This window comes from Opisthocomus hoazin, chromosome 5 (genome assembly GCF_030867145.1).
Source record: "Opisthocomus hoazin isolate bOpiHoa1 chromosome 5, bOpiHoa1.hap1, whole genome shotgun sequence".
NCBI classification, from domain to species: Eukaryota; Metazoa; Chordata; class Aves; order Opisthocomiformes; family Opisthocomidae; genus Opisthocomus; species Opisthocomus hoazin.
Window position 1 is genome coordinate 57,050,855 of NC_134418.1, and position 26,745 is coordinate 57,077,599.

Here is a 26,745-nt window from a genome sequence, read left to right on the forward strand (position 1 = left end):
GGATGGGCAGTTTAAGCTAATTACTATAATTTCTGATAAGTCTGTTGGTTCAGAAAGAAATCAGTGCCTGAGCATTAAGCACTGTTTTTGTTTCTCTGTGGATTCAGCAATCATTAACGATATCATCTGACTATACAAGGAAAGTGGAAGTCATTTTTTTACAACCTTTATGGTGCATGATTGTAGTGACTGTAAAAATTTTTTTTATTGTGTTTGTTCCCTTGAAAGTGCACTTTAAGCATACTTGAGGTCTTCATAGTGTTGCTGTAATTGACATTAGGTAAACACTTTAAAAAAAGCTTACATTACACAGTGTAATTGGCAATACATTATGTAAGCTTTTTTAAAAGTATGCTTTTTTCTTAAATCATGAGTAAATTTGTGAGGGAAAAAATGTAGAAGAATGGTGTTCTGTAAATTAATCTAATTGAAGCCATCATTTTATGTTAGTAATAGTCTCAAAACACCTGTAGTGGTAGAATAGAATAATAGGCCAAATTATCTTCTGTTAGGTGAATGCTGGTTAGAGATTTCCAGCTCAGAAGAGGATTTTTTCATACACAGTCCATTGACTTACGCCGGGATTTGGTAGTCCAACGTGCCAGCTTCAGCCAACGGAAACAAAGTCTTCACAGCGTGTGTGAAGTGGACAGATGAAGGAGAACTTCCCCTTTTGATCATTGATTTGAAGGGTAGTTGCAAGGATTTGACCCTAAAAATAACTGTGCTCTCAGATACGGAGGTATTCCAGATCTCCACAGCCTTCTAGTTGTATGGAAGTTGCTAACATGTGTTGACTGAATCTTAACTTCTCTGGTGTAAAAGTGGTATCGAAACAAGAAGAATGCTTCTTGGTCTTCATCTTTGCTGTTTATGTTCGTCAGAGGTTTTTGGAAGAAAGGGACATAGATTTCTTCAACTTTGCTACATTACAAAAATCCTGAATCTGTCAAGTTGTGCATCAGCAAAATTTCACAGCAGTGCAATGCTGCAATGAGCTAGTGAAGAGTAGCTGGCTGAAGGATAATGAAAGTGTTTTGTGGAGCACCTTCCTCTGGTGCTTGATACACATTTTCCCAAGTCTACAACCGCCTTTTATACTGCCATATATGCTGACAGGACATGCTGTCACTAGTGAGTTAAAGGGATCACATGGACTTTGAAATGCAGAGTGTTTTTTTCTGTAATTTTTTACTGCAAAGCCAATGTTGCCAACTCTTGCCATTGTTTTGTAACTGTCATTTTGTGTTTTTTTAAAATGCCAGGTTACTACAGTTTGTGATTACTTCAGAATATTTTCTTAATCTTTGAGAGAAAAATCTTACCTGTAACCAAGAAAAATCTTACCTGTAATCATGAAAAATCTTACCTATAACCATGAAAAATCTTACCTGTAACCATGAGCTTTAGTAATCCTTCCAACCTCCTCCCTGTAGTAGTAGAACTACTGCTGGTTGAGTTAGCCTCATGAAGATGTGTACCTGCTGGCTGCTTCTTTGTTTTATTTATTTATTAGTCATTCTCAATCAGGCATCTACCTTTTGTAATGGTTCCCATGATACAAAGTTGTTGGTTTTGTTTTCATAACAAAGGTTACGGTGAAAAATCCAAACCCATGATTTTGTTTTACCCTCAGTTCTCCAAACTGAGATAATTTAGATGTGGTGTTTGGTAGGTCTATTATTTTTCTATCATCTATTTTCTATTTAAACATGTAATATTAGGTCTTTAAGTCTGAAAAGATTGTTAGTATTAAGAATTGTGACAGGGCAAGATTTGGGAAGCAAGCATAGTTTGCTTCTACAAAAGTCACTTTCAGAATTCTTCTGAAGTTAGGTGTTTTCAAAAGCATAGAGTCAGATGCTGATCTGTAGTTGCCAGTTGGCATTTTGGCATGCAAACTGCAATAGTTTTTCAGATACATCTTTAACATGGAGGAAGGCAAAGAAATAGGCACTGCCTGCTGTGTGAACATTCATCATGCATGTTTAGAAGTCGCTTTTCCTTCAGTGATTGTGTGGTTTAAGGCTCTGGCAATACTGCTACTTGTACGATTTACTGCGTAGTAAATGTTTACTAGACAAATGCCAAGGCCTCTATACTTCAGAGAGCTGAAAGTTGACATACCCTATGCCTAGAAATTTAGATGCTGGTGCATTCAGATACAAAAGAATAAGTCCTTGCCTAGAGTGTGGGATTTGATGTCTGGTTTGTGACTAACTTAACAAAGCACCCCCAGGCAGCTGAAGATCTGGTTTGGTGCCTTTCATTGTAAAGGAAGAGTATCCTACCTGCAGTTAATTCCCTTATTTGCTTTCTATATGTCATCTGATTGGTTTCCTGAGTCTGTAAGATTGTGATAGATCTTGCCAGGATTGTTGATCTCAAAATGTGTGGCCTTTTAAAAGTGCGTGTGTGTGTTCAGATGAAGTCCAAAAGAAAACAAATTTATTTTTTTTTTTTTGAGATCTAACCTTAATTGATCTTAATTCTACTCCCACATTTTACCAATTCACTCCTTTTGGAAGAGAGGAGAATATGAGATGTGTTGTTTCCTTTAATGAAATGTTGGCAATGTCATGTATGATATATGTATATAATGCTACTGAAGTGAAGTTTGTTCTTCTGTATTTTTGAGGGCACTGTCTTAGTTTTCATTCCATTAGCTCTTATTCCCTCATTGTCACCTGTGCATCTAGTTCTATAGTGTTAATTATCTCAGGATGTGTAGTCTGTGATAAGAATGCAGTGTCTGTGATCTGGTTTTAAATGAGTTTAGGTAAACTTTACAGGTGGTGATTGAAATTTTGTTGATTTCATTGCACTTTTTGGTCCAATAATAAGTATCATTATTACACCTTTTACATACGAGCCAGTTGAGGCCAAGATGCAAAAATTACTTGTCAGCAGTTAATCAGTGGCAAGATCAAAAACTGGGAACGTGGATGTGCCTTCCTTTCTGTGTCACATAGCACTACAGATTTCATTAAGATAGTGCTTTTATAAGGGATGCTTACTTTTCAAAAAGACTTTATTCATTTGCTTCCCCAGTTTATGGTATGAATGCTGTATGTCTTAAAGGAGTTCAGGGTGCTAGGTTTAAAAATTTTTGTGTTAGGAGGAACAGATACACTTAAATCATTCAAAGTGATAATGATATAAAAAATCATCTGTATATTAAAAATCTTTGCGTGCAGTCTGGTTTATGAAGTTGTTCTTTATCTGTGTCTTCATTGTTCTATGGACTTTTTTATCATACATTACAAGTTAAGACCTTCATAAAAATGTAACATCATTTGTGTTGCTTTTAAAGTCATGCTTGCAGCTTAGAACTTTAAAAAAGGAATGAAAGGACTTTCCTCAGATGAGCAATATGAACTTGTTCAAGATATCCTGTGTGAAATACCGCTGTGCACACGTTAGAGACTTCCTGAGGACTCTGCCTGTAAAATTCTTTTTTTGTCTTGTATTCTCTGTTTGTTGCATTCCCTTCCAGTTCATTTCATTCTGATAATGTGAATGCATTTCCAAGTAAATTGGCAGTGTTTACAGTCTCAGTCCCTAGTGCCATTTTTTAATCAAACACATAATAAAGTGCTAAATAAACCATTCCCACCTGCATCAAACTCTTTATGTTCTGTATGGGTATTTTGTAATTTATTTACCCAGTACGACCCAATTTATCTGAACATCTGGTTTTCAACCCAGTCCTGCTTTTTATCGAGTTTCCCAGCTGGTTGATTGAGGCATAAGGAGGTCAGATGGCTTTCTTGAGGTCAGTGTAGTGATTGTCTCAGCTGGGATTATACATAAACTTTATCCTTTGCTGTAACCACATGGCCACACCACTCCTAACCAGCCTATCTGAATTCTTGGCTGTAATGGAACTAACTGCAAATGTCATTTTCTTTATTTTATAGTTTTGCTTATATTGAAATATTGTCACTTTTATGAGTTCAGAAACGTTACATCTGTTCACAACCTGGTTCTTTTCCACTTTGAATGAACACAGTTTGTTGTGATGAATCTCCTTCCAGAATTCCAAATGTGTGTTAGTCTCACAAGGTCTGGGGTAGTGATTGATGACATTGCTGGTTTGTGTTGCCCCTCCTCAGGGCAAACCCTGTCTGACACTCCCCGGTGGAAGAGGAACCTGTGGTTTTGTTCCTGTGTATCAGTGCCATAAGCTTCTTAAGACTCCTGGCTGCCGAGATTCCCTTACTCTAGAGTTTACTTGTTTACAGAAAGAAGACAATGTTAGAACAAGACACACAGGTTTGGTAAAGGACTTCCTTAAGCGTGCATTTCAGTGTATATACCCATGAGTATTAAGTCTGAGGAAAGAGAGATGCTAGAACATGGTATCATCACCATTATCTTATCACATTTGGTCTTGTGCCTTCCTGAGGGAAGTCAAAGTAGTTGTAGTTCCAGTTTTTGTTGCCACTTTCCTCTTGCCTTGTGTTGCCACTGCATTAAAGAAGTATGACTTAACGCTAATCCACATGTATGTCTCCAGTAGGTAGAACAATTGCAGGGCTCTCGACAGTTAGATAGATGCTGAGGCTTGATTTCTGGTGCCGGTCCTGTGTTGTCTCACATTCCAGTGGGGTCTCTGTTCATTTCAGTAGATTAAACACTCTTATTCAAAATAGTCCATTAAGTGTTGATTGTGCTGCCAGTAGTTTCCAAGCGCAGCTTTCTTCCTTCTACAAAATTGATTAAGTCCTCCATGTTGACTGTTAAAATAGCATAAAAGCAAGTGAAATTTTCAGCTGGCCATAACCTGTTGAAAATACCACGCATGCATTTGTAAAAACCAGAAATATTTCTCCTCTCACCAAGGTTTTGCTGCTGCCTCCACTTTGGCTCCAGCCCCAATTAACTTTGCTCCTGTACTGCTGTCCAGGTACATTTATGTATTCTGGTTAACTACACTGTAATAGCTACAGCTGCCTGGGTTAAAGTCATCAAAAGGGGAGAGAGTGCTTTGTCTAGGAGAAGATAGGACTGGAGATAGTAAGCAGACAGGAAGATTTTTTGAAACAGCTGATTACTCTTTCATGTCAAACTATTTTCTTGCAGCACAAAAAAGGATGGAGAAGATGTAGTTCCAGTTAATGCCACAAATGCACTTATGTCAAAGATGGTGAATACAGTGAGTTTATGTGCAGATTGACATTGATTTTTCTTTAAACAGGAGGAAAAGAAACTTGTGTGAACCTGTAACTCCCACTATACTAACATGAATGCTGAAATTTTATCTCTTCTTTTCATTGTTTCTTATGCTGGAATTCTCTTATTCCAACAGGTTAATAGGTCAAATCTTCTGACCCCACCCATCTCTGATTTCCAACAGTGTGATATACAGTCCTCTTTTTCTTAAGTATTCAAGATATTACGCATCAAGTAGTTTTCATTTTCCATGCAGCAGTCTGTGCTATGTGTAGAGACTATTGCTGCTGGCTGTCAAATGCATTTTTCCAAAATTACTTTCCATACTCTGGAGTTAAGTAATTTTTTCTGTGCTTGAAGCTGAAATTTAAAATTGACTTCCTGGACGTTAGAACAGCAGAGCACCATGAAGAGAACCCCTTGATAAAAAAAAACAGCAAGGAGATCTCACCAAAAGAATACTTGGTGGCTATGAATTTCCACAGTAACTTATGGGTCGTATTCTGTGAATATGGATGAAAGACTTGGAATAATGGGTATCCTGTTACAAGAGCTGTTGAGGCTTGCAGGGGTTACTTTATGTTCTGACATTATCAGATGCGATGCTCAGAATACAAACGTTTGGTTGGTGGGTTGGGTTTTTTACCCAGAAGCAAGCGTAAATTAAAGAGGCTGGAAGCCAGGAGAATATCAGGAAACACTTCATATATGCTTGCTCTGTGTTCCTTCTCTCCTACACATCTGCCTGTCATCTTTTTTGGAAACAGGATACTAGTCTCAAATAGTTTTTGGTCTGACCTAATATGACCAGTTGTATGGTTGGTTTTACCTAATGTGGAAATAACCAGTTGTAGAAAATTATTTTTTCCTAAAGCATCGTATCTTGGAGTCCAGCTTCCTGCTTTTATAAGCAGCTGCATTATCTTTCCCATTAATAATCAGAAATAATAAGTTAATAACCATTTGAACCGAATAATACACAGGTAATATTGTTTCGAGTTTTTCTGCAAGAATTCAGAATCCCACCTTCCTGTCATAAATTTTCTAATTTCTAAATGTGTTTCCAACCTTTTTTGTTTGATCTTGTGCTTATGTTGACCTGTGGCTTGGGCAGTTCTTCATAGATGTTTGTTCTCAGGTACTGCTCTGTCACTACTGGGTGAGTATGCTCACTCTTAGCTCTCCATTCCACCAATTATTTTAGGCTCCTGATAAATCCCTCTTTCCCCTTCTCTCTGTTTGTTAATAGCTGATCCTTTTGAAGAAAGGTAAGATTCTCAGTGTGCCAATTTCTGGTACAATTTTCCCTTTCGCCCTGGCCCAGGAGCTATTTTCAGTCAGATGGAAGATTGTAGTGGGCACAGTAGGAAGAATCTTTTTCTTTTCCTCTGTCTGAATCCAAAAAATAACAGAAGTGTCCTAAGCAATCAGATTATATCATCAGTGAGTTTGCAGCACCATAGGATTGAAATGCTGTTAAAACATCTGTTTCCTGATGGGTTAGGTTCATTATTCCTGAAGTAAATTTTCAGAAAACAGCTTTGTGTCCTTAACAGTAAGAATTCAACAGGCTGGAGATCAGGCTGACTGCTAAGCGGAAAAGTAAATGTTTTTTGTGAAGGCACAATGCAGACACCTGTGTACTATTACAGTGTGGAAATTAGTCATTTGTCTGGTATAGCTTTTGGTCTGACAAATTTGGGAGGTAATAAAACAGTCCTCATTTTTGTGGGTTTTTATGTCTTCCCTTCTCACTCCACCCACAAATGCCATGCACATGCCTCTCTTAACCATGCTGGTTTTGTACTGTTGGCCGAACTTACTCATACAACTTCTAGAGATTTTATTTTCTTTTTTTCCCTACTTACAAAATGAATTTCTGAGAGAGGAATTCAGCTATCCTTTATGCTTCGTTTTGCTATTGTTCTATACATTCAAGTTACAGACCTAAACCTGACACAGGTTTTAATCCTTATATTCCTTTAATTCTTCATTTCTTGAGTGAAGGAACACAAAGTCACACCTTTTCATTGCTACGTTTCTTCTTCTCCAAACCAGCAAAAAAAGCAGGCAATGACTAAATCCAGACAGTTTCATTTTACATCAGTGTGTACTCCTTTCACTTGAAGAGAACCGCTTTGCAAAAGCCTGACTGTGTAGGCTACAGCTGAGTAGAGTTGTTGATATCCAGACTGAGGGTTAAAATGAAGCCAGCTCCTCGAAAATGTGCCTGATAGTTGTAGAGAGATCATGCCTTTTTTTCCTGTCTGTGAAGTGTTCCTTTTGCAGAGAAACTCCTGTTTCTTCTCTCTTTCTCCCATTGGTGGAGAGGAAAAGAACCTTAAAACAAGACTTGTTTGGAGAGCTGGAATACTGAAGATAACTAGTGCCCTTTCAGATCTGGCATTTGTTGAAGTGCATCTTACGCTTTCATGCTTTTACTTACTGCCTTCTACTGTACCAGCCTTGAGCAGTGGAATGACTGGCTTCACAACAGTGTAAAGTCACAACCATGATTATCAGCTGCTGTGATGAACAGGGTATTTCATGCCACACAACTGTCATTACAGCTCTCCTTAGGTCAGTGATGTAGTGTGTGATTCTTGTTGAACCTACCATGCCTTCGTTTTGCTGCCTTTTCTCCTGCGTTGTTTCTAGTGCTTTTGCTGTTGTTTTTTTTCCCCCACCTCATATTAAGGAGCATGCTGAAACCTCTGCAGTTCAAGAGTCCGAGTGGCTAAACCAATCCTCTAGATCTATCAAAGTTCAACACTGGCTAGTCTATATAAAAGAAAGCTTCCAGACAATCAGGAAAAAAGTTTCTGTATCTGCTCAGACCTTGCCACCAACATTGGATATTGTAAATGTCCTCCTCACTTAGGACTGTGTTTTCTTTTTCTGTTTATATTTTTTTTTTTCTTTTGAAGGTCAACTTCACCTGAAGCCTGGAGGCAGTTTCATGAGCGCACCTTCTGCACTTGCAGAACCCCACTGCAATCCTTGCAGTGTTGATGATGGCTGTAGAAATTTGGAGAGCAGAGACCCACTGAAGCTAGGGGATGGCCTTGGTAGTCATCTGCAGTGAGACAGGAGATTGCTGTTGAACTTGGCCTTGGGGAGTTAAAAGCAGAGAGATCTCTCGTGGTCAGTAATGGCAATAGGCGTTGTGAAGTTGTCAGGCCCTTTGCAATTAAATACAAATCTCATGGATAATTAACACAAACAGGGTGTTTTACCTAGTAAATGGAATAAGAACTAGATAATGTGCAACAGCACTATGAAGAGCTTGTCATACAGAGTTCCATCTCTCCTAGGGAGGTGGTGTACCTGCCTCTACTTGAGGGTGAGGTACTTGGCTGAACATTTTTCCCAGCAGGGTGGCATCAAGAGCTTAAGAGCACTGAGAAATGATGTGCAATGAGAAATATTTCTCAGTCATGTGTTGCTGGTCATTGTAATGCCATGGAGGATTTGTCTTAAAGAGCAAAGAATCCCAAAAGCAATATTTTCAGGCATTTGCTCCGATCATGTTTTCATGAATTGTAAGAGAAGGTAAAGAGTAAATGAGTGGCTGAGGCCCCCTGGTGCCCGCTGCACTCCACAGGCACAACGGCCGCAGAATTGCACTGTGTATTTACTTTTATTTTTTTTAATACAAAGAAACACTTTTTAGGCTGAAATACCTCATGATGTACTAATTGTTCAGATGCAATTGTTGCCTTGCTGGAAACGTGATTTCTCCATCATTTATTTTTCATGTCTTGTTTTGCAAAGCTGTGTGAAAAGTGAGAGAGAGAGAGAATTGTGTTTGCAGCCATTATTGTTAATATTTGTGTTGCAGGCAAAGAACTATACAGGGAACCTGAAGGCTTGTGAGGTGACTTTTTTCACCACAGTTATATCTCTGCCCAAGAATGACTGGGATGAATGACTACACAGCTCGTGGTGTCTGATGCTGGATGTGTTATTGAACTTGGGGCTGGGAGGGATGGAGAAGAAAAAGTGCCAGTGAGGGAGGAGCAAGATGGTTGTGGGGTTTTGTTTTGGTTTTGTGGTTATTAGCCACGTGGTTTTGGTTGAATTGCTAAGAGCTTGAAAATCACTTCCAAATGCTATGATCTAAGATGCAGCAGTGTGGACGTGTGTTAGAATAGATTCCCTTTGTGCTTAAAATTTGACTTAAACATATATATTCACAACTAGTCGAAAGCAGTACAGAGCTCTCCTTCTAGGAAAAAGGTTAGAGTCTAGGGAATATCTCCATGTAAGGTAACTTTAACGGTGGCCTAAGATTATTACTAAAACAGCTCTTTTCAGTATTTCTGTGTTGCCCTAGTCTCAGAATTTGTTGGAATTGTGTCTTTTGTCAAAATCTAGCTATTTACTCATGACAAAGTTTTGGCATTCAAACAGGTATGAATAGCAGCTAATAAAGCTTTAATAAAGATATTAATTTTGATGTTTAGTCAGCTAGTTGGCTCGTCACTCTCGCCAGTCTGAAATGCTTCCACTCATTTTGCTGTTGCACAAATTTTTAATAAGCAAGAGATGGTAAGCCTTGTCCAGAATTCTGTTGTATGTCATTCTTTAACAATGAAATAAAAAAGTGGGGCTGTAAAGTTAGGCCTTTAGAAGTAGGTATGCTTTGTTTTCTGGATATTTTGTAAAACCAGTGTCTTCAGACGTTAAGCTGCCAAACAGACTTGACATGTGCTCTGAGGAGGAATGGGCAGGAAATGAGGAGGGTAAAAATTAAAAGGAATCTCTCTGGATGACATTAGATCTGTGCCTTTTGTTCTTATTTTCGGTGCACTTTGGAAGCCTAATACTGGTGGTCTCTGTACGAATTCCTGTTTGCTTGTTCACAGAAACTCCTCTTTAAGGCTATCAGTTCTTACAGTAAATGATAACTTTTGTCAGAATACATAGTTATGTCAAAATGGTTTGCATAGTAAACTTCGTCGTTTCTCTTCAAAGAAGGTAAGGTTGATGCTTCCAAGGTTGCAAAACAAAATGTGCTGAAAATGAAGTTTTCTGCCCTTTGTTTTGTTTCTTGTTTTAGATGTTGAGATGGCCGAAGACTGTAGGTGTGATCTAGCCATGCCTCTACACTATCTTCTAGATAAGCTTCGGTTAACATCTGGGTTTCAGAAGCTTTTATTCAGTTGAACTTTTCTGTGAACATCAATAGCAGACTTAGGGAAAATAATTGAAAATAAACAAGAGTTGGGATTTTTTTTTCCCCTGGTTAGTTGAGGTATATCTCATAGTTTCTATTGCAGAGAATGTTATGCTTTGTCACAATTTTCTGCTGTTTTTAAGGACCAGTTCAGGGTGAAGAAACCTAATTGTGGGATGTTGAGGAGTTGTGTATGGCACTGAACATATCCTACCATGTTCAGTGTTACTCCATTAAACTGTTCTGGAGTTGTAAATGTCTCACTTGTATTTGGAATAGCTGTGGAACACTAAGTTTTTACAAGTTAAAAAGGGAAATATTCAGTGTAACATGTTCTTTTGTACTGGGTTTTTTTTTTTCAGTTCTTCAAGGATCTTATGCATAGCATATGAGGTTTTGCAAGGTTTGCAATATATGAACAAACATGGAATGGTCCACCGAGCACTATCCCCTTGCAATATTCTTTTGGATCGAAAGGTACAGCTACAGGAATAAATCTGTGGTTTTTTTTGGTTTTGCCTCTTGCTTTCAACAAGTAGCGTGCTATGTCATCTACAGAGACTAGGCAGTCACAGCCCTTCTGCTGGGGGCAAAAAATTGCATGTCTGGAAAGGCTGCTGGTTTTTAAAACTACAGTTTTCTCCCATTTCTTAAAATTTCAAGTGTATTTCAGATTTTATTTTTCTCTTTTCCCATTTTCTTCTATCCCAAACCGCTTTTTTCACCCTTTTCCTCTTAAAGTGGTAATCTAAGTCTACTTGTTGTCCTTGTAATTAGTTACAAGACCTTCCTAGCTGTTTGAATAGGAAAATATTTCTTCTGGCTAATTAGCTGTTAATATTTCCTGTGTTTCATGATGATCTGATACTTGACTTTAAGATATCAAAACGTTTCTTTGTTCATGGTAAGTTGTGAAAATTGTAGTGTCTTGTCAATTCTGTTGTCACAGACTATTGAGTTGGCAGTGTGGAAGACAGGTTCTGCTCATAAAAGCTGAGAGAAATTAACAGCTGCTCTTGTACTCAGTCGCTTCATCTCAGCTGACAGCTAAAGAGCTTGGCCTGTCTGCATAACCCCTCTCTCCTTCCCCTTCTTACTCAGCTTAAATAGAATAGCTAAAACTTCCACTTGGAAGGCAGAAAGAAAAGAGGAAGAAGGAAGGAACACTGGTTTTGGTATACGTGTAGACAAACGAAAATCATCATAATGCTCTAACAAGCAAAAGTACTTTAGGATTTTCAGATACTCCTAAAATGAATAAAAGAACAAAAGGGGGCCATGAGACCATAAACTTCGAAACTTTTCCCCTGCACTTTGAATTGCTTGCTGACGCAGCCTTCATTGTTGCACCATCTGCAGGCTGGCTGAGTATAAATCAAAGTCCAGCAGCAACAATACCTCAGTTTAACTTCTGTGCCTATTTTTTTGTTGTTTTGGTGTTATCTTTCTACCTCCACAGAATTAAAGCAAGCACCTGGAAAACTTGTTTGTTTGAAATACTTGTTGATATGTTAAGGAGAGCAAGATAGTAGTGAGTTGATAAAAAGGACTGGAGGAGCAAGGCTGGGTAAATGGAAAAGGTGAGAGAGTAGTGGTGATGCTTAGGGAGTTCTAGGGTTCAAACAGGATCTTGAACAGTTTTCAAACAGGAAAAATGTTCAATAGAGTATTTAAGCCTTTTTAATTTACTGAAAATATACTGTAATTTAGAGAGTTCTGATTTTCTTGTGTGTTCCGAAGTGATTACTTAATGCTCTTGGAAAGTGAAAGCATTAGAAAGAAGCGCCTTCTTAACTTTCAGTGGAGTTCTGCACAATAGAGAAGAGAGAAATGTAAGAGGGTGAGTTTTTATAGGTATTTGTCTTCTGACAGCTAATGCAACTTGAATTTATTTTTTTTTTTAAACTTGAACACAGTTTCCTCCAACATCAGATTCTGCTGTTCCTGATCATTTGTTTTTTACTTCTCAGGGACATGTGAAGTTGGCTAAATTTGGACTTTACCATATGACTGCTCAAGGTGTTGATGTTGACTTTCCTATAGGGTAAGGATATACCTACACAATACAAATATGTCAGAGATACAGGAAACAGAGATATGTTTATGCTTTCAGGAATCATCTTCGAAAAATGTGTTGTATGCACAGGTCTCTTACAGGTTGCTGGTTTAATTCATATCTGTTGCATACACACTTTACAAAGAAGCTTCTGATAATGTCATTGAAGAGGTTATCATCTGACTAGGTGAAATTAATGAAAGACAGAGAATGGGTACCATGCAAGCATGTTACTGTAACTATATGATGTCAGTCCGTATTGCCTAGATTTGCTTTCAGATGCTCTGGTAGTTGCCTGTGACTGATTCTGGAGGTACAATCTAATCTCAAATTTAGGAAAAAGCACAAGCAGTGCTTTGCTGTTGCACACCACTGTAGGCCTCTTGTCACTTTATCATGCTGTGATTTATTTTCAAGTGATCTTACTGTTGAGCCAAAGTGACATGCTTTGTTGCGGTGTTTCCTTGCCACTTTTTTTTTTTTTGAGGTGTCATGTTGTTTACAATTGAGGTACTGAACTGATTCTTAAAGACATGCCCAAAAGTAGTAATGATGTTTCCCTTCAAAATGTGATTTCAGATTTATTGTTTTTAAGTGTTATAATGAATTGTTGACAGAAAAAGCAAGAATGTTATTTTTAAATGATCTAGCAGCATGTAGAATATGTCCTCGACAACTTTTGTTGCTTTTTTTACAAATTTTTTTACAAATAACAAAAGTTATTTGATGGGAACACTGTCAATGGAAGGGAATACTACCACCACCCCCATTACATTTATTTAATGTACCAGTGCTGAAATTCAATATATGCTTTCTTTGAGATATGTAGGCGTACTGTTTTGAAAACTGCGGTTGTTTCCTCTCATCAAGAGACGGAGGTATTGGTTAAGTTTTTACTTTTTACGTAGTAGACACTATGTAATTTGTAATTGGAGTGAAACTTTGCTGCAATGTGTAAATTTTGACTGAATAAAGTAGAACAATTTGCATTGCTATGAATTCTGGTTTCTCCAAATGCAGAATTATTTTGATTACTGTAACTGAAAGGTAGGGGTTTTGGACAGACCGGATTATTACTTAATGTTGCTGCATCTTTCTAGGTACCCATCGTATCTGGCACCTGAAGTAATTGCACAGGGAATAGGCAAACCAAGTGATCATACTCACTGTGAAAAGCCTCTGCCTTCTGGCCCTAAATCAGATCTGTGGTCTCTTGGTATGATATTATTTGAGCTTTGCATGGTATGTAAGAGGATAATTCTCTTGATTGTGACTCTTGGGGAATAGTTACGTTAATTTGATTGCTCTTGAGTATGGGGTTAATGATACTTTGCCCATCACCTGAGTCCAAATATCAGCATATGTTAGCTTTCCTACCTGGACAGTATTGGTGGTGGTTCAAGTAGTAGGATGCATATTGGCTTGGTATGAGTATATGTGTTAACCATGAAGGGCAGCTGCCTGTTAAGCCCCAATGATGTGATTGCATGGTAGAATTATTAGCGATGAATAGCTTCTGAACGACGAAGTCTCTTTGGGTAATTTGTTGTTTTAATTGCACTTTTAAGCATGAAATAACCATTGCTGTCATGTTCTTGTTCTCCTTGGAAAGAATGAGAAACTAATAAAGTTTCACAGAGAGGAAGGGAAGGGAGAATCTGTACAAAATTAAGAGTTTGTTTGGAAAATGCTTATTTGACTCTAGAAGTTAAATAAATTATGACAGCATAATCTTTACTATTTCTATATATTAAACTGCACTTCTTTCAGAGACAGCAACATTCTGTAGGGAGGTATGATCTAGCAAATACCTCGATATTGATATTTAGTCTCATTATGTAAGATAATTAAATGGTCAGACAATTGCATGGTCAAGAACCTGTTTTATGTAGTGATTAGATTAGGACATTGGAAATAGTCATCTTTTGCATATTCTGCTTTTCTGTAAATTCGCGTAGTGTTCATGGGTCATTATTTATTCTTTTGAATAAGTACATTTTCTTAAAAGTGCAATAATATTTTTTGAAATGCCTTTATTTTCAGGGATTTTCAGCTGACTTTTCAAAAGCACTGTGCAATAATACAAGCTATGATGATTACCATGTTAACTATTGTTGTTCATGCTCACTTTGGAAAAAAAAACAGCTATTGAAAGCCTGTTACTGAATTAATAAAAAACCGGCAGGTTTGCTAAGGCAGCTTGGGTCTTTGTTTTCTTTTGCCTTTTTTTGTTTTGGTTTTTTTTTTTTTTTTTTTTTTTTGTTTTTGCGTTTGTTCTAATTAAGAGATGTTATAAATGATGCATTTTTTTCTTTATGATGCCATGAAACAGCTTCTGCTATGGTTGGGGTAAATGACGTTTTCTGTTCTAACAGATAGTTTTCCTCAGTCTAAAATTCATGCATAGAAGCTTGTTTCACTGTCTTTGTATATAGACGGGTGTGTATGCTATCTAAATATTTTTGTGTATATTTTTATGTATTGTTATTCAACTGTAGATTTGATTTTGTTGTTCATTTAGGGGAGAAAATTATTCCAGAGCTTGGAGATAGCAGAAAGATTGAAATTTATAATTATGTTAGGTAAGTAGCACAAAATCAATTTCTTAATTTTCCAAGCAGCTCTATAATTAGAGCTGTCAGCTTGTGATGCTCAGACCTAAGGCACTTCACCTCTGTTAGCTTTTATCTCCAGAATTAAATACGCATTTGAAGCATGGTTGCCTGTTTAGGGAAGGTACAAAGGTGGGTGCCAGGAAAAATAACTTTGCAGAAGAGCTATGAGTATATTAGAATAAGGACAAGCTATAAAAAAAACATGCTCAGGAAAGGTTGTGGTTTTCATGGTTATTTGTTGTTTTGTGTTCCAGAAAGTTTCTGAAATGAGTTAGGGATTGTATGATAGTAAAGAAAACTGTCCCCGTACTAGCAGTGCTTGTCTACCAAATCCCAAGCAGGGAGAAGGACAACTGAAATAGGAAGACAGAAAATAAAAGAAGGGCTGAGAAGCATATTACTAGATCAAGGCTTTTGTTTTTGGCTTTACCTACAAACTATGAAACATTACTGTAGACATGGAATTTTTGCTTAATGTAGATGAGTCTGGAAGCGGGACTATTTTGCGGCTTTTAAAACTTCTTTTCTTGTGGGGTTTGTGTATAAACTAAGGGGAGGGGAAAGGTATGAATTTGAAGCTTTATCAGTAAGTTATTATTATCCAGAGCAAATAGTAATACTGTTAAAGTTAGTTGCTGTCAGTAGAAACATCTTTTTCATTCAGCAGTTAGTGCTTGGATGCTGAAATTCTGACTGTTTGGGAAGTGATCCATTAAGAAAGCTTCTTGAAGCATTTCAGTCCCCTTCAAGTTGAATGCAAGCTATTGGTAGCCTTTATCCACTGAAAAACATTCACGTCCTGAGCTGGGAGTTATTTTCCTGATAATTTGTTGATAACAAGTTATAAGATACTGTTAGTATTATCTGCAAGTAGCAACAAAATGAAAACTACTTTCAGCTTGTATATGCAGGTATTTTTAAGCTCTTTCAGGGATTTTTATTTTTTTTTTTAATAAGTGGAAAGATTGTTTTAATTTATTTGGCAGAGACTGACACTCTGGATTTACTAAGCCTGCAAGAAGATTTCCATTGTTAAATTATATGTGCTACTGAACTTTCTTAGGCTTCAATTTTCTGTCTGCATAGGTGATAATAATAATTTTAACTTCTAATTTTGAGAATTCACTTTCAGGTGATTTGGCAATGTCAATAAAAAGCCAAAGCTAAGTGCTTTTTATTGGGGTGGGGTTTTATCTGTTATCCTGTTTAATTGGTATAACTTTTTTCATAGTCTAACTTTTTGTGGTTCTGTTTGTTTTTCAAAGGCTGTGTAGATGATATTGTAACTGTATTGGCTGAAGAACATGGTTGCCTTGATAATATTAAGGTTTGTGGAACTAGTTTGCACTTCCATGCTGTCGTATCCAAAACATTTTATATTGTTGCATAGTATTTCACATATATATATTGAACTTATTAGGTCACTTGATGTATTGCAGTATGAAGAAAAATTCTGAAGTCTAAACTACATATCTAAGATCCTTTCAGATAGCCAGTATTGGTAATATTCATTCTTTCCTAAAATTACTTTTAGTCTCATTAAATGTTAATGCTCTCTGAATAGTTTAATATAAATTTTCTTTAAAGGGTTGGGTGTTAAGTGTTTTTTTTTCTTCTAGAGTTTTAGTCTTCTATCTGGTCCACTTTACACATTCTTATAGTATAGGTTTATACAGTTCAACTCCTCCCCACCCCTAAAATTGATCACTGAATTTTAGTGTCTGTATATTTTGTGACGTTGTGTAAAAGGATTCTGACTATTAGCAGAAGGCAGTTCCCAGGTACTGCATACTTTCAAGTTGGGTACGGAATGTCTAAATTAAAAAATAGTAGTAAAAAACTGCATATATTGCAAATTTTTCAGATTTTTTTTTTTCCACAAAGCAAATGCAGGGTTGGAGGATGAGAAGAATTATTTCCCCAGCATTTTGGTCTGACACAGCTAACCTTATATGTATAGGTGTGACATTTGATTGCGCTTAAAGGAATAGCCTGTATGTTAAAAGTTAAGTATGCGCTAAGTGGCTTTCTGAATTAATACAGTAATAAACAGAACTCTTCCATATTTTTCTTATGTTCCAGGATCATTCTGAAAATGTCATAGCTCTACTGAAGGGATGCCTTACATTCCAGCCTTCTAAGAGGCAAGTGTTCAGTCCAAAGGCCTAGTAAACTCTGCTGGGATACTATGAAATCAGAAGACCTGTTACTGAACTTTTTTTGGAGTACTGTTGATTTGTGCTACCTATAAGAAATTCGTGGTTTTGCTTTTCAGTGTTTAAAAGTAAAGAATTGGGGGTGGGGGAGTAGGGTGTGTGGAAATCAAGTGTGCGAAACCTTGAGATTGAATCTGAGTTTTGGGGGGAAAACTCCAGGCCTTTGTAGTTTGAAGTTCACAGCTTTTACTGACTCCATGTCTGGAAGTTGGTGGTGGTTACTATAGCTCAGTTGTAGCCAGAATTAGGGCTGCTTTCTTCAAATTTCTTCTTTGAAAGTTCTTTTTCATGATGTCAGTCCACCACAACTTTCTTCTGAAAACCGAAGTATGCTTTTATTCTTTAATCAAGGCTTTGCATTGTTTCCATCTCTGCTTAGAGTAAAAAAGGGGAATAAAGGGGAATTAATAAAATAGTTGCTATGTACTTTAAATGAAGGTGAGATCTGAACTTGGGCAGTAAAAAGACTGCATAGTGTGTTATGCATCATGAATTGAATGAAATTTGCAGACATTTTTCCTATTAAAATTTCTAAAGTCTGATATAATTTAAAATAACTTCCTAATGTTTGTTATTAAGAACATTTCTTACTGAAATGCAACATTTTTAGAAGCACTTTACTCTTAGTGTTTTTTTTCTTTTTTCTGAATTCAAGGCCGACTCCGGAGGAATTGCTGGGTGACAGTTTGTTCAGTGAAGTATCCTCAGTATATCCTCCTTTCCACAAACCTTCTGGTCTGTTCTCATCTTCTCCAAGGTGTGCTAATTTAACGCTTCCTGAAGACATAAGTCAATTGTGTAAAGGTAAAAGCAGGTAGTGGGATAAATGCCATTCGAGGGGGAAGGAAAATAAAATGTTTTCTTATTTTCTTTGAATACCTTGTTGGAGAGAAACTATTAAACGTTAAAATATTACATTCTTGTAATAAGTTGTTAAATGGGCTGAGATACGGGAAAACAAGTTTTGAGGGATGTCTGCAAGTCAAAGGAGGACATCTTGATTTTGTGCTTCAACCTCAGGGAATACATAGTTATCATTAGTATTCAAGTCCAACTTGGAATGTCAGTATCATCCTTTGCCTTTAGAATTTGGACATGTGCACGTACAAGGTAGTTTTTTTTCACTAAATTGTATTGTGAATTGGTAATTGGATTCTGTTGGATTGTAGCACGACATGATTTTTGGAGGTATTGGAAAACTAAATCCTTGTGACAGAGGTCACATCGTAGACTAAAAACCAACATTTCTAAGTTTAAAACTGCAGTATGTTGAAAGTGTTACACTCCTAAGTCATGATTAACTTTTTCTGAGGAACTCAGAAATTTCTACATGTTTAGAAAATCTCATTATACAGTTTTTGTACCCTGTTAGTATGGGTACAATATGTGAAGGGAAGATAGATTATAACTACTCAGTATGAATCACTAGTTTCTTATTTTTACTTTTAGGACTGTGTTGTGTACAAACAAGTTTTTGGTTTGTTGTGGTTTTTTTAAAGAAACATAGGAAGCGGAAGTCCACACTTCAGTGTGTTTATATGATTGGCTCTATTTTCTGGCACCACGGCAAACTGCAGAAATAGTTTTTTTTTCTGATTTCTGCCCAACTGCTCTTTCCTTAGATCTTCCTAAAGGGCACTTGCAAAGGGAAGATCAGTTTTCCTCTATCTTCACATTAAGGTCTAGGTCCTTTCAAGCATAATAAATTCTTTTTTCAACAATATATGCTTAGTATGGTAGGAAGAAATACAAGCTGCCTAAAAAGCTGTAACTCATTTTCATGTGGTTTCTCCTAATAGATGAAGATAGCGATTACTTAGCAGAAAGATCAGTTGAAGAGGTTTATTATCTCTGGTGTTTAGCTGGAGGAGACTTGGAGAAAGAACTTGTCAACAAGGAGATCATTCGATCAAAGCCACCTGTGTGCGCGCTTCCCAAGTAAGGAAGGAGAAGCAATTTAAGAGAAAGGAGGGTGAATGGAGAGGGCAACTGATTCTGAGAAAACGTTTTGGTTTGATTGTTAGTTTCAAGACCTGCATGTGTGAAAAATATTGAAAAGAGCATTCTCGAACAGCAGGAAATCATGTCACTTCCCCTCTTACCCAATTAAAAGCATTATTTGAATGCCTTATATCTGTCGCCTACCTGCACTTCATATTGCTTTCTGAAATTTAAAGAAATGTAGGTGAAGTGCAAAATACTGAACTGGAAGTCCCTTAATGTAGCACACCTTCCAATAGCATTAAGTTTTAGTAAAAAGTCTCACTGTGCCTCAACGGCATATTTGTAATTGTAATTTAATATGTTCTGTAGCAGCCTCTCACACTCTGAATCCCCACTCACAGAGTAGCAGTGCTGAATGGTCAACCCAGTTATTCAGCAGATCAGCCGATGGCTTTTAAAATGCTTAGTTTTATGACTTACAGTTCTGTAACAGCATTTTAGTCATTAATACTTTTATCTTAGTGCTACACACGTTGCAATTTTATGTAGTATATTCATGTTTTTAATCCTACAGTCTGAATTTAATAGGCATAATTATGTGTACATATAGATTAAATTGCTGGTTCTGGGTTTTAAAAACACGTGAAGTCAGTGTACAGCCAAAACGCGATATCTTGGGGGGGAGTGGGTTGGGGAGGGAGGTGGAGCTAGATTTTAAGTGATATTTTGGTGGCAAAATTATTGTGAGATTTTTAGGGATTGCCTCTTTCTGTACCCATAGGTGAATGCATGTGCTTTTGAATTATGAGGGGAAAACATTTTTTGTCATACTATCTATCTTGAAGATGAGGTGTTAATTTCAAAAATGCAATCTAACTCCATATTCTAAGTGGTAGTGAGAATGTTAGCTTAACTTCTGGAAATCAATTTCATGTTGTCTGCCTTAAAAATATCACCAAATAGACAATTTGTGTATACTGTTTCTTTGAATGCATTTGTATCGTTAGACGGACTGCAACAGAAAAGGTCTGGGTCAGACATGTGCTTTTTTTTTTGTCATGGTGAGAAATGGCTTTCATATGACAATAATGTTTTATTTTTGACTTTTGCAATAAATGGCAGTATTTGCCCATGCCAGGTCAAGGAATAAAAAGGAATATTAATCCCATACCCATACCTCATTACTCTTCCTTTGTGTGCAAACCAAAGTTCTAGAAAACCTGAAATGTGCCTTTTTACAGCAAAGAACTATTGGAATAATTTAAGGTGATTGCATGTTCCCTTGGTAGCAGGTTTCATGCCATGCAGAGTCAATACAGTATACTTCTAAGAGCTAGTATTTTGTTTTAAAGAGGAAACTGATTGATTTAAGAATTTTCCATTTTTTTCTAATTCAAGTCCTATGTTATAAAATGACCTGATTTCCCCCCCCCCTCCTTTTGAAGCTTTTTGTTAGAAGATGGTGAGAGCTTTGGGCAAGGACGAGATAGAAGTTCTCTCCTAGATGACACAACTGTGACTTTGTCTCTGTGCCAGCTCCGAAACGTAAGAATATTGTGCTCTTGTTCTTATGTCTTCACTGCAGAAACATTTGTTTAAAAGGAAGGTGGAACAGCAGCTTCTACTGTTCTTCCTACAAATCACAGTGTTCTTGTTTCCAAGAAAACACTTCTTGGTGTCCAAGTCAGATTCTGATTTATGCTAGTAAATTGCTTTGTCTGCAAAAGCTTACTGAATTTGACTTATCTTCTGTCCCTCCATTGCCTTCCTGTGTCCCCCCCTTTCCTTATTTTTGCTACCTGCTTTGTTCTGGTGTAGCTCGAATAGTTGTGTGGCACCTGATATTCTCCACGATTGTTAAACTAATTGGACAGGGAGTGTCTCCGTGCATTCTTTAGTTCCTGTCTGTAGGTGGCTCACAATATTCAAAAGAAAGATCAACTCAGTTCAGTTGCCGCTCCTTAAAGGCTTTACACTTAGAGTTGATTACCAAGTTTCCGTTAGTTAATTACTAATCTTTGGAACATATAGCTATTAAACAACTAGTTCAAAAGATCACTTCAAAAGATTTTGGCAAAATGCAGTAATGCAGTTTTCTTCCATCTTCAGTGGAAAAATCAACATATGATAAATCATAATTTTGCCTGATGTAATGATCAGTTACAGGATTTATTGAATATATCACTGAAATGTTTTAATTGTTCACATCTTTGCACATTTAGAGCTTTATTGCTGTAGAATTAGAAATTTTTGCTGCAATGTTTGCAGCTTGCTTTTTATAGTAGCAAATGCTATTCTGTCACAGTCTTTTAAAAAAATCTCTCCGTATGATTAGAGTTATAAATACAGAAAGGAAGGTGACTCCTGAAGTCTTGATTTCTGCCACCATTAACTTAACTTGGGGGGCAATGTGGCAAATACTGTGTAAACACACCTCTTCAGTAAAATTTTGCATTACTTCATACTAATGTGTGAAAACAGACCAAAGAAGTGGTTTATTTTGTTTGCTTCATTGATGGGATTTGGGGGACAGGGAAGAGGTTAAGGATATACAGCAGCTATTTTAAAGGTAATACATGCTGCAGGTTCTAATGTTCTTCCTACAAAAAGGTAGTTTTTAAAACTTTTTTTAAACTTTTAAATCTATAATTTTGGATGTTGCTGCCTACTTCTGTGAATACAGCAGCAAATAAGTATATACTGAAGTTTCATTTTGAGGAAGATACAAGCCTGAACGTTGTAGTGTTTGTTGAAATAAAAATTTGAACTTTTTGTTTCTTCAAACAACTTTCATAGAACAGAGCATGATGCTTCTAATCAAAAGAGGATCGGTACTGAATGAACTGAGAATGAACTGTGCTGTCAGTCCCAGGAGAAACAGGCTGTGCACCATATGTCTTTAAGTTAGGGACTGAAATGTAAAACAGAGCACTGCAGGGAGGGTGATATTAAACATTAATCTTCATGCACCAAAGACGTCTGAAAACTTCAGGCAGAAGCCCAGACATGCTTGTATGTCACCTTTGCAGAGAGTGTCTGTATTTCTGTGCAGCTTTTAAATGCTGCTACTAGAAGGAATTCAAATTTGCATAACTCTTGAACTAATTAAAAACATAAAACCAAGTTGTGCAGTTACTTTGTAGCTACATGGATAGGAAGTCTATGTAGAAAAATGAGGAAAAGAACTACGTAATACTATTAATCCATGGCCCATGGAAGCTATTCTTTGTGTGGAAATAGGTTTATGAATGAGATGAGTGTTATCTTCAGGCAGAAGAATTTCCATCAACTTAAAAAGCCTGTATTAGCAAAAGTTTTTAGTGTTAAACACTGTATGTTTCTTTGCTGGTGGAGGACTGAGCTAATGCTTAGGTCTCAAAGCAAGCTACTAAATTTGCAGATGAATCACTAATTAATAGTTTTCGTATTCTACTAGAAATATTTCCACTTGAATTCTGAGCAGCATTCTGATAAGACATTATTTTTATTCTTCATTTCAGAGACTGAAAGATGTTGGTGGGGAAGCGTTTTATCCATTGCTTGAAGATGAGTAAGTGTGTGTGTGTAATTTTGTACATAAATAAAGGACTGAATTTTGATTTACTAGTTTTATTTGAGTGGCACACTGCACAGCTAGACACAACTGTCTTCCAAAATCAAACCTAGCATGTCCTTGTTTGGCTCTTAAAGTCAACGAGAGCTGATGAGCACTCTGCACTGGTGGACTTAGGGCCCTGCTACCAAACTGAAGATCGTAGCCTGTTTCTCTCTTCTGGAAATCAACTGTTTGTGCTGAATATTCAAAATTATCCATTTATACTTGTTTCTGACTCAGAAATGCATCACAGGGTATTAATTTTGTTTCACAATCATTTGTATTTCTTCCTGTTCACTACTACTATCCTAACTCTTTTTCCAGCCAGTCAACTTTACCTCATTCAAATAGTAGCAATGAGCTTTCTGCAGCTGCTAGTCTTCCTCTGATCATCCGGGAGAGGGACACAGAGTACCAGCTAAATAGAATTGTCCTGTTTGACAGGCTGTTGAAGGTATGGAATCTTTCTGATGCTGATTAATTGGATTTGGTCTGTTAGTTACAGAAGTTTTAAAGGACCAAGTAATTGAAAAAGGAAGCAGAGATACAAGAGACCACACTAGGAAAGGAGGAAGAAAACCCTACAGAATTAAAAAAAGATTGAAAATAATAATATGAGAAATAGGTTTTTTTAGTAGTGATGAATATAAAGTAGATTTTAAAGTATGCACGTGAAAATAGAGCTGCTGCTAATACCTGTTATTTACTGAAGAAAATTCTTCTGCATCCTTTATTTCATAACAGACTAAGCTATTGTAGGTATAAATGTGCCTGCAACATTCCTGCGTTTCCAAGCAGTAAGGTACTTGAAAACAATACAAGTCTTCACTGTACCAGTGCCATGTTAGAAATACAGGTTTTATACTGAGCCGGGGAAATATCAGTCCCTAATTTTACATAAATACAGAGAGATGGATTCTTGCTTAAGAATGAGAGTGAGCTGATGCGCATCGTCAAATGCAGTACTTAGGAAGGTATAAACTAGAAATCTTTAATAAAACAAAGTTGGATACATAGTATAAAAAGAAACATGTAATGAACAAAAAACTTTTAATAAAAAGTTGGATTAGTAAATGTATATATCCAGTATATACTAAAGCACACAAATTCATTTATGAGAAGGAATGAGTATTTTAACGTCAAGTAGTAGACCTCCATCCAGGCTTTCCAATTAGGAATAAAACTTACTTGTTGTAAAACTTGCATTCACCGTTCAGGCTGACAGCATTTGTTCTTTGGGGGAAAGACTGTCCCAGGATTGGGATTTGAATTGTTTCAGTTACATGGTAACGTTTTTTGCTATTAATCTCTTCTCTTTGAAGGCCTACCCATATAAGAAAAACCAAATTTGGAAAGAAGCCAGGGTTGACATCCCTCCTCTTCTGAGAGGCATAACCTGGGCTGCCCTCTTGGGTGTTGAGGTAAGGGTAATGGGAGGACGTTTGCAGAAGTTCCAGTACTGACTGGAGAGGGAATGGGATAGGAATGGGATTGACGGGGGAGCTGGAATGGATTTGAAGATTTGGCAGGTAGTATTACTGGAGTTTCAGACAAAATGAGTCATGAAATTGTGTGAACAGAGACAATGTTCAGGCAAACTTGCTTCTTGTCTCTGATATTAATTTGATTTCAGAGAATGTGTGTAAACTGCCTTTAATTTTGATTATGGGATGGAAAGATACTACCCATACAGGCAAATTTTGTTAAATTGTTTAAATACAATTGGTAGTTAACACATTTTTTTGTTTTGATTTTTAATGTTTTTGACAAATGCAGGTAGAATCCTTCTGCTCCAGTCAGCAATAGCTGGGCAAAATAGGATGAAACGTATCAAATGTATTTTTCTCACCTGCCAATCAATGCACTTCCTCCAAGGACTGGAGAATAAATAATTTAATGTAACCTGTTTGGACAAAGGACTAGAAAGCAATGTCCCAGAAACTCCTTATAGAGGTTGCTTGATTATCCAGCTTTTGCATCTACCCTGCTTGCAATCTGCCGTAGTGCAGCGGAGATGCTTATAGATAACACATCCCAGATTATTTAGGGTATTTAGCTTAGGACGTGATCTGCTGAGTGCTGTGTAATGTAAGCAAAAAAAGAAAAAAAGCTGTAAAGTTAAAGAACAGCTGCTGGTCAGGGTTGTAGCCTGGGTCTTGGGAGAAGAGTCAGTGCTTCATCAGCTTACCATCTTTAGAATGCAGGTAGTCTTTCCCTGTCCCATCACATTAAGGTGGATTTGTTAGCATGCCTGTCTTGGGATTCATGCAAGGACAGGATGCTTAAGAGTAGTGTATACTGGTGATATCAATATTATTTAACAGGCAGCTGGATTCAGTGCTTGTATAGAGGTGATGCTGAAAGCCACTTGCCAGTGGCTGCTGAGGTAAGCACTGAATTTAAATTGAGAGCATCTCTCAACATGAAAATGTAAAACTGTATCAAATACATAGCTTTCTGCAACAACTGAGAATTAATGAAGATCGTACTGAGGAGGTCACAGAAGATTCTGTATGTCCTGAATTATAACAGGATAAAGATGGTTCTGTTAAAATCCAGCTGTCGGAATTTTCTGTACTTTGGGAAACTTTTTTCAGGAAAAAAAGTTGCTAACTAAAGCACCTAACAGAAACAGTCAGCTTCTGTATATTAGCGTGTACATTGTACTATGCGTTTATGTTAGTAATGGCTTTCTAAATTCAAATATTCTTTTTCCACATTTAGGGTGCCATACAAGCAAAATATGATGCTATTGATAAAGACACACCAATTCCTACAGACAGACAAGTAAGACTTCTGATATTATCAAATATTGTCACTTGAAGTATTGCAAAGATCTTTTCCACCAGTTGCAGTCATTTGCCTATTACAGCAGATGTGGCTGATAATACTAAAAAGGTTCCCCCATTCTCTAACATTATTCATGTTATGGCAAGAATCTTGCAAAACAGATGGGAACAAGTGGTTTAACTCAAATGATGTTATAACGTGGAAAGTGAAATCCTCTTTTACTTCAGAATCATGGTTTCTGTAGCAGTAGCAAAGTGTATTGAGCAATAGTACTGATGTATTGTTAAAAGCCCTGTTTTTATCGGATGTTTGTTGTGCCTGTTGGACCTTGTACCAGATAGTGCTGAGCATGCTGAGATACTACAAGGTGAGCTGTGCTTCACAGAAATGGTTTCGTGAGCAATTAGGTTCTCCAAGAAGTCTTGCCAGACATAGAAAGACATCATGAGCAACAGCTGTTCCTTTTGGCTGGATGAAGAAATATTTTCCATCAAATTGGATACAACATTCTGAGAACTCCAATTTGATTATCCTTTAGAGCAAAGTGATATTAGCACCTGAAATGAGTTCAAAAGTAGTATCAGAACAAAACTGTAACTGTAATCTGCTTTCTGCCTTTTTCAAGAGTTAGAACCCTTTTAAAAATAAGAATCTGGAAAAAGAAAAAAAACCTCATATTTTTCATCTTTGACAGGACTGTTAGAGTCCCCTGTCCCCTTTCCATTTTGATTTGAGAGTGATAGAGGAAGCACATTGTGTTTATGATAGTGGTCTGACCTACATTTTTTGGCTGACTTCCACCTCTAGCGTTGCAAGATTGCTGTAGTACTACCCCACTTATCCTGGTTTCTCTTTATAATGTATGCTTGGCTGTGGTGCAGATTGAAGTTGATATTCCTCGTTGCCATCAGTATGATGAATTGCTGTCATCACCAGAGGGTCATGCAAAGTTTAGACGTGTGTTGAAGGCCTGGGTTGTTTCCCATCCTGATTTGGTGTACTGGCAAGGTGAGTTTGACTAGTTGGCAAGGTCAGATAATTAACTTTGGAAAGCTATGGCTGACTTAATACCTCCCCCTCTTCCCCGCTGCAATGTAAGCCTTATTTGAGTGCTTTCATTTCTGTTTCTTTTGCAGAATGAATCTTTGGGTTATTGCAAATTTAGATCCTAATAA

General features: G+C 37.0%; 1 protein-coding gene across 7 annotated transcripts in view; it reads left to right on the forward strand.

Annotated features, from left to right (window-relative positions):
- The window catches only part of TBCK (TBC1 domain containing kinase), a 111,791-nt gene that overhangs the window by 20,494 nt on the left and 64,552 nt on the right, over window positions 1-26,745 (forward strand). For 4 of the 7 annotated variants that reach the window (XM_075421384.1, XM_075421381.1, XM_075421382.1 and 1 more), the window contains 14 exons: window positions 10,717-10,831; window positions 12,325-12,398; window positions 13,511-13,652; window positions 14,932-14,992; window positions 16,291-16,352; window positions 17,108-17,169; window positions 17,897-18,045; window positions 19,041-19,179; window positions 20,631-20,730; window positions 22,686-22,735; window positions 23,105-23,234; window positions 24,103-24,201; window positions 25,505-25,567; window positions 26,452-26,578. In XM_075421384.1, coding sequence (XP_075277499.1) covers window positions 10,717-10,831; window positions 12,325-12,398; window positions 13,511-13,652; window positions 14,932-14,992; window positions 16,291-16,352; window positions 17,108-17,169; window positions 17,897-18,045; window positions 19,041-19,179; window positions 20,631-20,730; window positions 22,686-22,735; window positions 23,105-23,234; window positions 24,103-24,201; window positions 25,505-25,567; window positions 26,452-26,578 — 1,373 coding nt within the window. Of the gene's footprint in view, window positions 1-4,106; window positions 4,281-5,085; window positions 5,159-8,102; window positions 8,320-10,716; window positions 10,832-12,324; window positions 12,399-13,510; window positions 13,653-14,931; window positions 14,993-16,290; window positions 16,353-17,107; window positions 17,170-17,896; window positions 18,046-19,040; window positions 19,180-20,630; window positions 20,731-22,685; window positions 22,736-23,104; window positions 23,235-24,102; window positions 24,202-25,504; window positions 25,568-26,451; window positions 26,579-26,745 lie in introns of those variants that run through there. The other 3 variants (XM_075421386.1, XM_075421385.1, XM_075421387.1) reach the window with 3 other exon arrangements.